The 13,383-nt window shown below is 33.7% G+C and overlaps 2 protein-coding genes across 2 annotated transcripts in view; one reads left to right on the forward strand and one right to left on the reverse strand.

Annotated features, from left to right (window-relative positions):
• Positions 1 to 4,984: 4,984 nt before the first annotated feature.
• Positions 4,985 to 13,383, reverse strand: part of LOC119067520 (guanylate cyclase soluble subunit beta-1) — a 140,946-nt gene continuing 132,547 nt past the window's right edge. Inside the window, exon 19 of the mRNA XM_037170546.1 lies at positions 4,985 to 7,254. Within this exon, the coding sequence (XP_037026441.1) occupies positions 7,080 to 7,254 (175 nt within the window). The 3' untranslated portion in view covers positions 4,985 to 7,079. The remainder of the gene's footprint in view (positions 7,255 to 13,383) is intronic.
• The window catches only part of LOC119067538, a 38,014-nt gene continuing 33,992 nt past the window's right edge, over positions 9,362 to 13,383 (forward strand). The window contains exons 1-3 of the mRNA XM_037170594.1: positions 9,362 to 9,625; positions 11,057 to 11,145; positions 11,385 to 11,484. Coding sequence (XP_037026489.1) covers positions 9,496 to 9,625; positions 11,057 to 11,145; positions 11,385 to 11,484 — 319 coding nt within the window. The 5' untranslated portion in view covers positions 9,362 to 9,495. The remainder of the gene's footprint in view (positions 9,626 to 11,056; positions 11,146 to 11,384; positions 11,485 to 13,383) is intronic.

The following is a 13,383-nucleotide window of genomic DNA, read 5'->3' on the forward strand; positions in this document are numbered from 1 at the left end:
GTATCAAAACAGTCCATTCAGAGCACTGGCAAATCGTTTACAGATTACAACTATCATAATATAAGATCCCTTCGAGCTAGTGGGAAAGTTACATTTATTGTAATATGGACATGTCTTATGTCCCCTTATTACCATGGTAAATTCATTTTTCTCACATAGTTTGGCCTGGAGTATAATTCAATGTCTGTTGTTTAGACTCCGATTAAGTCGAATGCGGCATTAAAATGGTTATTATTTGCCGTTATTTGCGTATACATCAATAAATATATATGAAAAATAGACTTCTCAAGGATAAATTTTCATTTTTTGGCGAGCGCCACCAATAACACTTTTTGTTGCTCCGTCCTACCAGTTTGAGTCCGACATCATAGTGTACACAAAAGGTAGATTTGTTGTACGGTGTATAAGTGGAGGCATCGCAAACAGGTGGCAAGCAACAATTTTGGTCACCTAGCTGACTTAAGGTACTAAGGTCGCTGAAGAATTAAGTTCAACGAATGTCACTCTTTGTGCTTTGTTTTTTCGTTACGTATTTTATGAACACTAAGCCTGGTCTCGTTGCACAAATTAAGGTATGAAAGATGTGTATGTGTGTATATGTGTCTTTATCATACGCGCGGTGTTCGGATGTCAAAATTACTTAACTAGAAGAATAATTCAAAAATTACACTTCAGGTCTATGTTCTTGTCTCGTTTTCGCTTATGTGATAAAATAGAGTAATCACTTGTCACTATCAGTCTCGGAAAGCCTCGACTTCTTCGTGACAAGTGGGTAATATATATATAAAGAAATCAATACACCGGAACTGAGTATACTGCACCGATAGTAAAGTTAACGTTTGTTACGTATAGCCTTTTCCTGTCTCACTTCTTACACGTCGGACGTATAAACATACGACCGACACGAATACACACGAACAGTATCTTTAATTATACACATCAAACGTATCAACCATACGTGCCCGAAGTAAGGCAGGAAAAAGGCTGTCTAGCAGTCAATTACGGTAACAACTTTGGTCGATTTGGTCGTTGTGTAATGTACAAAAATAGCAAAAAATAGAAAAGAGAAGCAATTTGTTTTATTAGTTTAATTTCCTTTGCTAAATACAATGATTCGCCATTTATTAGTATATATTTTTTCTTGCTTTAAAATCATAATTTACTTTACTGAATTTATCATCCTATATTTTATCTATTTAATTCTATTAATATTTGACATAAAAACAGAAATCGTAAAGGATAAACCTTTTCGCATTTTAAACATTTAAGTAGTGGATTTCTTAAAACTACAACAGTTGCGATCCGGCACATCTTTGCTTGTGAAGAATGTTCCGATTAACAAAAAGTTAAAACAAATTTCAACTAGGTAATACAAACAAATTTGATGCTAGTAAAAAGATGGAACAATTTCGAATGGGTAATAATGGCTTGGCAAGAAGTTAACCCACGTTTTGTCGATGAAGTATATAAGAGATTTATACTACATCAGTGCAACCACAGCCGTGTACGTATACGCCCCTTATATACTTCATTGAGGCAATAATCTACAATTACTTTCGAAATTTTCCTGATTTTAATTTTATGAATATCACTTGATGTACTAGAGTCTGTTCATTTGTTCTGAGGGGTCGTTCACAAATGACGTCAAACTATTTGTCGGCTCCCACTCGTCCCACAAAAAGAAGAAGAACCGTTTTCTCGTTTTGTGAACAATCCCTAATGTAGTCTTGACAATGGTACATCAAGTTATAAACATGAATACCATACAGACGGTTAAGAATATAAACAGACACTTTACAATTGTTTTGTCAAAGATCAGCTATTAGTTCGATGTTCACACCTGTTCTTATGAAAAAAAAATTTAATTAATGATACAGTGACTAACATTCTAAAGCCAACTAATTTACGAAATTTCAGTTTTTCCGATCATTTTGACATTTCCAGTGTTCAAAACGTCAAAGCTAATAATGGAATAAAGCACGTCGAGGAACTGTCAACTTCTATTTAGAAGCGAAACCAATTTGTCAAGCTAGATTTTTCTTATAAAAATACCAAGCGTCTCGGAAGTTGACAGCTCGCGAAGTGCTACACACGGCTGGCCGAAATCGCAGTCTTCCGTTTTGTCACGATATTTTGACAAATACCCCAAGGCAAATTAAAATAAACTGGTCTTCTGTCCTCTCGCTCTCAACGTACCACGTTGAAAGAGAAGCAAATACTTTGACAAGTACCCCAAGGCAAGTTATAATAACTAGTCTTCGGTTTTCTCGCTCTGATCATAACAGTCTATTGTTTGAAATGTCAACTGTCATGTACATGGAGGCAAAACGGAGTGAAAACGGATGACTGTTAGGCCACCTTTAGGAAAACCAATAAACCACTGACATTTGACATTTTAAACACTGTGAACTCTCGAATCATTCTTCTTCTTCTTCTTCTTCAAACATCGAACATCAAACAGATTCCAATGTTAGTCGCTATATTTCTCAATGAAAATATAAGTGATATTATGAGTTTGCACAAACAGATTGTTCGTTTTTCTTAGAACACCCATTTTCTTCTCAAACAATCGAATTCTTAAATCAAGTGTAAAATGTCGGTTTTCATTCGTTGGTGTCTGCAAATATGTAAATCAAAACACGAAATAAATAGAACAAAGTGTATCTATTTAAAGTTTGCTTACTTTAAAAGCTACTAATGCGAAGAACAACCAACTCAAATATATTTATCTTTCTTTTCGAGGAACATGAACATCCGCCCGCACATCCATGTATATTATTTCAGATGCAAGATACTAGAGAGTTACTAGTTATTCGTATGAGTGTTATATTTGTACAACAATTAACAAAAGTTACCATAGACGAAACTCAACAGTGGAACGGAAAATTTTCCATCTACGTTTATTAGTGTTTAAAGTAAATGTGGACAAGAAAACACTTTTTGTAAATTTGTTTTTTTTTATAGAAACATTTCTACCAGCAATGTTGTTTAAATGTAATAGTTTTGACTAAATAGCCTCAATACAAACAACAGACACTCTACGGATAATAGCGGCAGAGTCGAAATTTTGCTTGATTTTTGCAAGTGGTTACAGGTAGTTCCAATCGAAAATTGATGTATGGAAGGTGCCCCTTATTTTTGATAATGAACAAGTCGTCCATACATCATTTTGTACAAAAACTTCAAATTTAGCCGATATAATTTTGGGTCATTTTGACTCTGCCGCTATTATCCGTAGAGTGTGTGTTGTTCGTATTGAGGCTATTTAGTTTTGACTTTTGACGACTTTAACTAATTTATTTTTTAAATATTTTTTTTATTTTTATTTTTTTACTTTATTAGATTATATCATTTTTTGGGTTTGTTTTTTCATAGTGTTTGCATAATATTCATTTTTTCAATTTATTTATTATTATTGTTATTATAGTAAATACGTCATAAACACAAATAATATTTTTTGTTATTTTTTTTTGTTTTTTGTTTAGAATAAGGTGCATTTTTAAAGCTTTTGTTACTCACTTTCATATATGTTTTTTTATTTATTTTACTTAATATTTATAATAACGTGACTTTTCTTTCATTTTATTAATTTTCTTTTCACTTTGAATGCAACCTCACTTGTTATTTACATTGCATTTAAACGATTTTCATTTCAAAATTAAAATTAAAATTACAATCATCGCAATTAAACTTTCTATGTGTGTAGACGTCCTACAGTTTTATTTATTCCACATCGTTCCCACATGTCAACAATAGCAACAGTAAAGATAGTCGTTGCACTCACTCGTACGTGTGTGGAATATTAAACAAACAAACAAAAATGTAAAGATAGTCAAGACTAGAGGTGTGCGCCGGCTTTGAAAACGTCGGCGGCGGTGCGCCGAGTGTTGAGAAGTCGGCGGCGGTGCGCCGAAAGGAAATTAGAGTCGGCGGCGGCGGCGTTTTCGGCGCGCCGAAATCTTTAATATTTATTCTTAACATTTAAATTTTAGTTTTTTTCTAATCTAATATCAATTCATTAAAAATGTCGGGGAAACTGGAAATACTTTTTAGTTAATTAACTAATGTTTGACGTACAATGGAAACTCGAAACGTTTACAGGATTTTTAATTGACTTTCTTAAAAGGCGTCTAAGACCTGGAAGGGTCAAAGTCTCGATACCGACTAATGAAAGATTTGTACCACAAAGGCTTGCAAAACATTCTTTAAATCGGGTTTTCATTGTGAGGCCATAATAGGACATTTTTGTACAGAAACAGAAAAATATGCTAGACGTCAAGATCTACATTTTTCTCTATTCTCCACGGTGAAAAATCGATTTGAAGAATGGATTGGCCAGAAATATGTCACTAAGTCTTACGAAAATTCAATTCAATTTTTAGTGTTAATCGATTATTGCGCTGTATCAACATTTCTAAAAATTCCTTCGAGTGAGAGTGGTTGATATCTAGTGCCAGATAATTTCATTAAAAACGTTTGTGTTTTTCTCCAATGTGTATACCTTCGAAACGTATTTATCGAGGGGTATATAAATAATGGTGGTACAACTCAAAATTCAAAATTATTTAGTGGAATTTACAAAATGTTTGGTAGAGATTATATCTAGTTCAATGACATAAAATTATTAAATCATTGATCTAGTTGTTATTTTATCACGTTATTTTAAAGCTTCAGATTTGAACTAGAACCTAGAAATTTCATTGTTTAATAACCAAATAGAGTTTCTGACATGGCCTGAAAACCTATCTGAAATCTTAAATTTTTGAAAGGACAACTAATCGACAAATCTTTAAACAGAAAGAGGAATTTTATGTCTTCAAGACATTGCCTAGTGTCGTTTGTACGGAGCATATAAAAGGAATATTTTTGTAAAAAATTGATTAATATGTAATATTTCGGCGCGTCGAAAAAGGAATCGGCGGCGGCGGCGGCGTTGGTCGATTTTTCTCGGCGGCGGCGTTTGTCGGCGTGAGCCAAAAATCGGCGGCGCGCCGGCGTAAAATCGGCGGTGCACACCTCTAGTCAAGACTCTTATATGGTGAAACGACTAGGACGAACAAAACGAATGAAAAATTCAAAACTTACCTTACAAAAATGCAAATTTAATTACTAATTCGATTGGAGCAACACGGCAGCGTAGCTGTGTAGTTTTATCGAACAGTAACTCCGAGTGTAGGTAACTCTATTTGTTAACGATGCGATGATAAAATCAAAGGAAAATGGTCTCACATACACGACGAATATACGATTAGATGCATCGACAGAATCCAAAGCTCACGAATTTTCGTAAATTCCAATTATTTGGCAATTCGTGTATTTGCGAACTCCATTACAAAACGGGAAATTGTACGAATTTTGTGTTTACTTTGGGTTTACACCAAATGTAATCTATTCGTGATAATGTAGTTAGTCTGTCACCGAGTCAATCACAGTAGAATTGTGAAATTTTTGGAAAAAAGCGTATGATAATTGAAATCTGACACACCATTCAAATTGATTCTATGCCAGATTCATCTCTAGGAGGCGAATCTGGCACAGTCATGACTTTTCGTTACATGTAGTAAAGGGATCTATAAAATATCAAGGTAGACAAAAATGTTCAAATCGCCTAACGACAATAAGTAAAAGATTACAATGGCAGTAGTGTTATACTAAAAAAACACACAAGAAAAAAAATATTTTCCAATACTACCAACTGCCCGCAATACTGTAATAGATCCGAGTGATAATTCAATCACGAATGCTGTAAGACGTGTTTTTTAAATAAATCCTAAAGTGACTATATCCAGTATAAAAACAGATGATCTCCATCAAAAATGTGTCTACTAAAGAATTTCTGGCTTAGCCGGAACTACTGAAAAAGGTAGGAGCTCTTAGCGGCTAAACTTACTTTTGCAGAACTTCGCTTACGACAATTTACTGAATTTATATTTCTTACGGAACATGAGATCTTCAACTTCATTGAAATTGCGAACGGCAACGTATATAGAATTTTGTACACGTGGTCACGTGTGCATATTTGGTCCAGCACGCAGCGTAATTTGGGTTCTATGTAGATGTTAATTTCTTGTATCTTTTGATTCATAAGAAAAGTGAGGCCATAAAGCATAAAGGATTTCGGGTCCAATGCCAAGGCACTTATGAAAAATTCCAATGGAAAATACATCCGATTTCGGTAGGGTGTTTTTCGAAAGAATTCCTCAGACTGGAATTTTTGTGTTGCCAACGTAGATTTTGAACGAGAGGTTTGTCACATTGATTTTTTTTTGCAAAAAAAATGACCTACATTTAGTTGAAAATTAGTATTATCAACTGAAATTTCTTTTATTTCACGAAAATTCCACTTTGTCCACTTCAAGTGAACAGTTAAATGAAAAAACAGGACATGTTCTATGTTAGCGAATTATAAGAAACATGAAAAATTTGATTTTGATAACCTCGTAAGCCTATTCAAAACGGAGCTAATTAACTGACACCGACTCTGCAGATCTGGCATACAGGCTATGAGCAAAAGTTAAGAAGAACACATGAAAAGAGCATGAATTTTTTGTCTGTCCAACGACATTTGATGTAATACGTAATTTTGACGTATGAAAAGTTTTTGATGCGTAAAAAGTCTTCGATCCTTGATTTAAAAAAAAATTAATTCAGAAAGTTTTTTTCTATATTTTTGACGCGTTGTTGCTTCGGACGAGTGAAAATTTTATATGGAATATGGAATAGGAATTCTTTTTTGACGATATTTAAACGAATTTACTATAAAAGTAAGTTCTTTCCACCAGTCACCAATAAAACTATCGAAAAAATCTTTTACTTCATTAGTCTTAACACATATTTTTATAAAGACCACAGTATGATGTTATGCATTTGGTGTAGTGCTACTGTGTTTTGTCACTAGCTTTCTCTATACGTAAAATATATGTTTTGTTAAGAAAAGTAAAATTTACTTCAATGATCCCAAAAAAAGACGATTTTTTTTCTATAACTTAAGGTAATTTAACTTACCTTCTACTTTTACATTGTACCCTATTTATAGTCTTCTACAAAAAAAAGTACGATCATGCATTTGTGTTAAATTATTACGTCAAAGTGCTTGACGGATATTCTTCAAAAGATGGTGTAATTGCTGCTGCGACGCCCTTGCTTCTGGACAGAAACCAACACTTCATCGGTTCTGGCTTTCCTTTCATTACCACGGGGCCACGATAGTCCAATTGGAATGATGAATCCATGTTCACTTCATTGACCAAAATTCTGTAATAGAAAAATACAAAAAAAAAGTCAAACACAAATTGTAGTGAAGTTTGTAACGAAATATCAATCCAAATCCCTATCTAGGGAAATGTGACGCCAGTCGCTGTGTATACTTCCTCTTCTTTATAAAGTATTTTTGTGACAAAATGTTTGCGTTCAGGCACAGACTGGGTCACTTAAAATGATATCAGTTGTGTTGGAAGTATGTACACCTGCGTCACATTGCCAATTGACCTCTGCTGAAGGGTGTTGACTGACACCCCTTGTTTTGGAAAAATGAATTGATTCTCCATCTTAAAAGTAAAAAATTTCTCATATTCGTGTAAAATCAAACATTCATCATATCGCCACTTATTGCATGAATCACTACATTAAACCAGGAACTAAACTAAGGAACATCGCATTTTCCCACCTGCGCCCCTCTAATTCCCACCTGCGAATCCAGATCTGGCCACAAGAAAAATTACAATTACCTGACTTGAAATAGTCAAATGAATGTAATTTTAATACAAATTTTGCCTGCGGCGCATTGTACCTAATTGAAAAATGATAACGGCATTGTCGATATCAGTTTTCTTTAATCTTTTATCATCATTTAGATGGAGATACAGATACAGAATCAAAGTATTTCACATTTGTAGCTTTCACTTTCCTAAAAACTAAAAAAAATGGAAAGAAAATAGACATGTAAAAAGTGACACTAAAGGAACTAAATCATTCGAAAGGTCTTGGCCTAGAACTACTTTCAGTGGAGTGGCGTATGAAACTCCAAATGGAGTTATTAACAAAAATGTGAATTTTGTTTCTCATTTATTTCTCTCTGGTGTGTTAACGTAAAAATCGGTAGAAGTTCTCAAAAAATGTCTGTATGAAACGTCTGTAACATCCGAGATTTTTTCATATTTTTTGGACCCCTATTTAACGATGAAAAAATTCAATGATTATTTTCCATATGCTAGACAAAAGTGCTACTACCGTTTTTGGTCACTTGATACCCTATAAGTAGGGGTCCAAAAATTCTGCAAAAATCACAAATGTTATAGACGTTACTTGAGAATTTTTTCAGTTACATCCATTGAGATATATAAATTATAGACAAAACTCACCCTCATACCCAAAAACTCACCACTATTGTGATTTTTAGGGCTGATATTCTACCAAAAATACCTTTTAGTCCAGTAAACCGATAATTATCTGCAATTTTCTGGAATTTGATTTTTAGGTCATATAGTGGACTCATTTTCCACAGGTAAAAAAAAACACCCCTAACATGACCGAAAAATTAAATTCCAGAAAATTGCAGATTATTATCAGGTATGATCGGCAACTTGACGAGACTTTACATTTTGACATTAAGAATGATTTTTTGGATGAAAGACCCTAGACTTACGGTCAGGGGAAAAATTCCCTTTAAATCGTAAAATATATTTACGTCAACGTCCTGAACGCATGATATTATTTTTGGATAAAAAATTGTTACTTTGGCGCCCAAGATTTTATGTTTAGGCGCCCCTTCGAAAAGTTTCCCACCTGCACAGAAATCCTTATTTTAGTCCCTGCATTAAACACTACATTTGCGTTATCATTAGGGCTCATAAGCTCATGAGCTCATAAAAAATCTAAAAATTCTAGAAAATCCTGGAGTTCTGGGAAGATGTTGTACCATATTGTATGAACCAATCAACTACCACCTTAATAATCCCGAAAGTCAGGAGGGAACCATAAAAATTCCGAAAAATCCCTCAATTAATAGTTCTAACTAGAAAGTGCAGAAATCGCTTGAACTCGTACGGATGCCGCGATTTTTTTAATCATGTAATAGGACTTGCGTCACGGGTACCCAGCTAAGGCGCGCTAATGATTTTTCCAGTATTGCTCGTCAATGGAAGAAAATTAAACTCTTCCAAGCTAATACGAAAAAAGAACGGAAATACATTTGTTAAATCGTACTGTCAGCCATATACATAACATGGCATATTACGTACACCAGCGTACATGAATGCAAAACCTTTAATCCTCAAAGTCGTACAAGTGCTAAAACAGTAGACATGTTGGAATAATAGATATTCAAAGTTTTTTCCGTTCATTGTTATGTGTGTTCTCAGTTTATTTTCAATTATTTTCCGAGACAGTCCTCACAAGTTGTGCCGTCTAATTTTTACGAGAAGACATCAGAGTTTGCTCTTATCAGTTTGTATGTAAGAAATATTCACACCAGGCATTGCCGGTTAAAACTACTGAATGGAGACGATATTCGATTGCTTTTTCGAGGAGACGTTTCTACGGCTAGAGCGTAGCGGACTGAAAACAAAACAAAAACGAAAAGATGTGATTGATCACTTAAATGCAATCATATCGGGATGTTGTGGTGGTAGGTGATTATTAGATTAAAAACAAATTGTTCGATGGATAAGATTTCAAAAACAAACAGAAACAACAAATCCATTCTCGTCAACGCTATTAAGACCGAAATATCTTTCGATATATTTTCTACTTTACTGATAAATTCCAGAAATGAACGGAAACGAATTCCATGTTTTCAAAACATTGTTTTGTATAGAAAAGTATTAGCTTCCAAGCATTTTACTTTGAGATTATCACATACAACGATTGTAAATATAGTGGAGATGTGAGACTAAGTAAAAAGTTTTGTATTGATTGTGACTCGGTTTCGACTTCAGTTTTGTATATTCCGAAGAATAATTTCGAAAACTTTTTTTTCTCATTCGATTTATTTCTCGATTTCTTTAACTCGCAAATATATCCACTTAATCTGTATTAGCCTTGAAGGACTAGACTTAGGTGAATTTGGAGCGCACGCGTCCATGCCCGCCCATGTATTACACTTTGGATGGTAATAATCAAACGTTATTAGTTTTGGGTTTAGCGTTAAAAAAAAATTCCATTTACCGATATTTCCATTTAATTGGTACCAATTTGATGATAATAACGGTAGCGAGAATTAAAATATTTGTAAAAGGAAAAATTCCAATGGTCGTCGATCAAAAAATATTGGTCGAATATAATTTCCCATTACACTTTTGCAAAGGAAAACATTATCGTTAATACTTAAAAGTGTGTACAAATACTGAGTGTGAAGTAATAGATGAGACTGTGTTGGTGTGATCACGGCATAATAGTACATTATGATACCGGGTAATATTACCAACCATAATGTTAGTCTTATACCACACAGAGACATATAAAATGTTTAAAGACTAACATTATGCATGAGCTCGGAGAGAGAGTTTGGGAAGAATATATCAAAAAATACACACTTGTCACTATCAGTCTCAGCAATCCTCGACTTCTTCGTGACAAGTGTGTAATATATATTATTGTACTGGCAGAAACGACCAACTTATCGACACAATAATGTAGACTTATGACCTATATGTAAATAATAATGACATCACGCATATCGTACACTATGGTAGAATATATTCGGTATAATACTCCGAAAAACAGTATTTAATGTTGATATATTCACGGCAATGCAATAAAATCTATTATTTCACAAGTTTCCCATATAAAAGAGAGAACACCAGCCAGAACTCATGACTTATTTTGACTGCCGTTGTCGATAACATATGAATATAATATCATGCCTCTTGAATGGGTTGTCCGTAAATCGAGATTCTTCTCAGTGTTTTCCATAAATGAGAAAAGAATAAATCAGAATATCAACTTTAACATTCAGATTGACTTTATCGCTTCAAATGCTTTTTGAATTGATTGATAATAATGACAAAATACGTTCTAATTATTCTTTATTTCTTTTACTATATTGCCAAACATAAAGGACAAAACCTCCGACCGGAAGAATCAAGTCGATTAGCTGTTTTATCGGCCATAAAATATCATCGTGATAATAAAAGTGGAAACAGTGATGTGAGTTTTATTTCAGATTTTTTTTTCTTCGGCTCTCTTTCGTTGACATTGTCTGATTTATTTGTTACTCAAACAATTCGACTATATTTTATGATTGACAATATTGACGAAGAAAAAAAAAATGAGAAGCGACAACAACCAAATATTATATATATCCTTACAATGGTGTGTGGCCGAAGAAATTATTTTGACGTGAATGGCATAAGATTTTCTTTTCTTTTTTCTTCGATTTTTATTAGGTTTGCTTGATGGGAAAATATCACAACGTATTGTATATCGGAATAAAGGTGGCGTGGGATTGGGGTGTGGTAGATTCGCAGGCAGTTAAACAGCTCTTAGGTAAATGTGTTGTGTGTGTGTATATATTGTACATTGAACGTTAGTATAAATGAACTTTTATTGCCAGCATAAATTGTTTTTTTATGAAGAATTTTAGTTGTGGCTATTATGCATCATCAAATAGTTGGCTTCTTATTAGCAGTAATGAAGTGAAACCAAAGTAGGAACGAAAGTGATTGCAAATTTTATAACTTTTGGCTTCTTAATGACTTTAATGATTTACTTTTGACAATTAATAGTTCAAATAACTGTTCTTCAGAAGAACTCCTTTATAAATAATTTCTCGGATGTCTTCTTTTTCGCTATATTCAAACAATGTTCACGATTTTGCAGAGGAGTTGCGGGAAACTGTCATACGATCGCGAGATTATCTAATTAAGTGTCATACGATTGCGAGATTATCTAACTCGAATAATGTTCGAAACCACCATTACATATCTTGAGAGTTCCTACTTCTTAACTTTACTTTAGGTACAAATTTTATGGCCAAACACTTTTGAAAAGAAGAAATACTCCCGACTACCCACGGATCCAGAGAACTATATAATGTACATGTTTCCAAATGTTTATTTTGACGAGTTGGTGATCCCGAAGGCGTGGATCATAATCCAACTCGTCAAAATAAACATTTGGACATAGGTGCATATCATTTATTATGTGTCGATTTAAACTCTAATTCCTTCTCCCTGCTTATTAGTCTTCACAGTGACATATAAAAGTCTTTACTATTCAAAGTTAAACTATTTCCAGAAAATACAATAATCCTTTGAATTGAAGTTTCGTTGCAATAAGAAATCGTATTTTATTCTGAATTTACTCGAACTTTTGATTGAACTCAGGGGGCACCACTACTCGAATGATGAGCACCACTCCAGTTTTACTTGAAAGAGCACCAGTACTCCCAGATTCGCTTGTTGTATGAGCACCACTACTCCCAAACACAAGTCGGCGTCCCTGATTGAACTCTAGCATTTGAGTTCTGGACGTGACATGTTCCGAAGATGTGACCAAATTTTTTATTGTTTAAAACGTAAACGGAGCGTAAACGGCGTAAGAGGAAATCAAGCAATATTCTGTAAAAAAATCAATTCCAATTCATCCATCGGATGATACAATTGGAACCGAATGGCTTCGCCACAGATCAACAACATTCACACGAATACTGATATCATCTAGCCCTAGATGCCTAAATGACTATTTTGAGTCAAAACGTAAGTCGCTCAACGCCTCAGTTTTAATTTACTGCTCGAAATTCCTGTGAATATCTTCAAGAAAATAATAACGCACTAGAAGTATATTGTATACTTGTTGGTAATTCAGGTATACATTGTTCAGAATTAAATGGAATTTAAAGCATTGAAAACATGGTGTTGAATTCATTGATTAAAATTAGGCAAATTCAAAAGTTTTTCTTTTTTTTTCTTAATGTGTAATATTGCTGCTGGAGTTTCTCTTTGTACTATATCACAATTAATGGTAAAAGAAAGCTGAATCTACTTTGGAAGCTCAGTCGTAATTATTTTATATTTTAAGGTTCAAGTTTAGGTACAATAGTAAAGTAATAAATGTAAATAAATCAAGCACGCTCCACCACCCCCCACCACTACCACGCTATATTGCTTTTATGTTAATAATAATAAAGTAGACTTATTTATAATGAATTAGACATTGGGGGCCGCATATAATAAACAAATAAAACAGTCAGTGGGATATCAATAAATTTAATTTAGTCGATCATATAAATCAACTGAGGGGGAAAAAAACCGAAAAACATAAATTACTATGTAAACGAACGCGCAACAAGTATCGAAATTTTTTTCTCTCAAAATTGTTTTTTTTTTTTTTCAATTCAATAAAGATTTGATTAATTTAATATAAAGAATTCATTCGATCACGTTC

This window comes from Bradysia coprophila (genome assembly GCF_014529535.1).
Source record: "Bradysia coprophila strain Holo2 chromosome X unlocalized genomic scaffold, BU_Bcop_v1 contig_12, whole genome shotgun sequence".
Lineage (NCBI taxonomy): Eukaryota > Metazoa > Arthropoda > Insecta > Diptera > Sciaridae > Bradysia > Bradysia coprophila.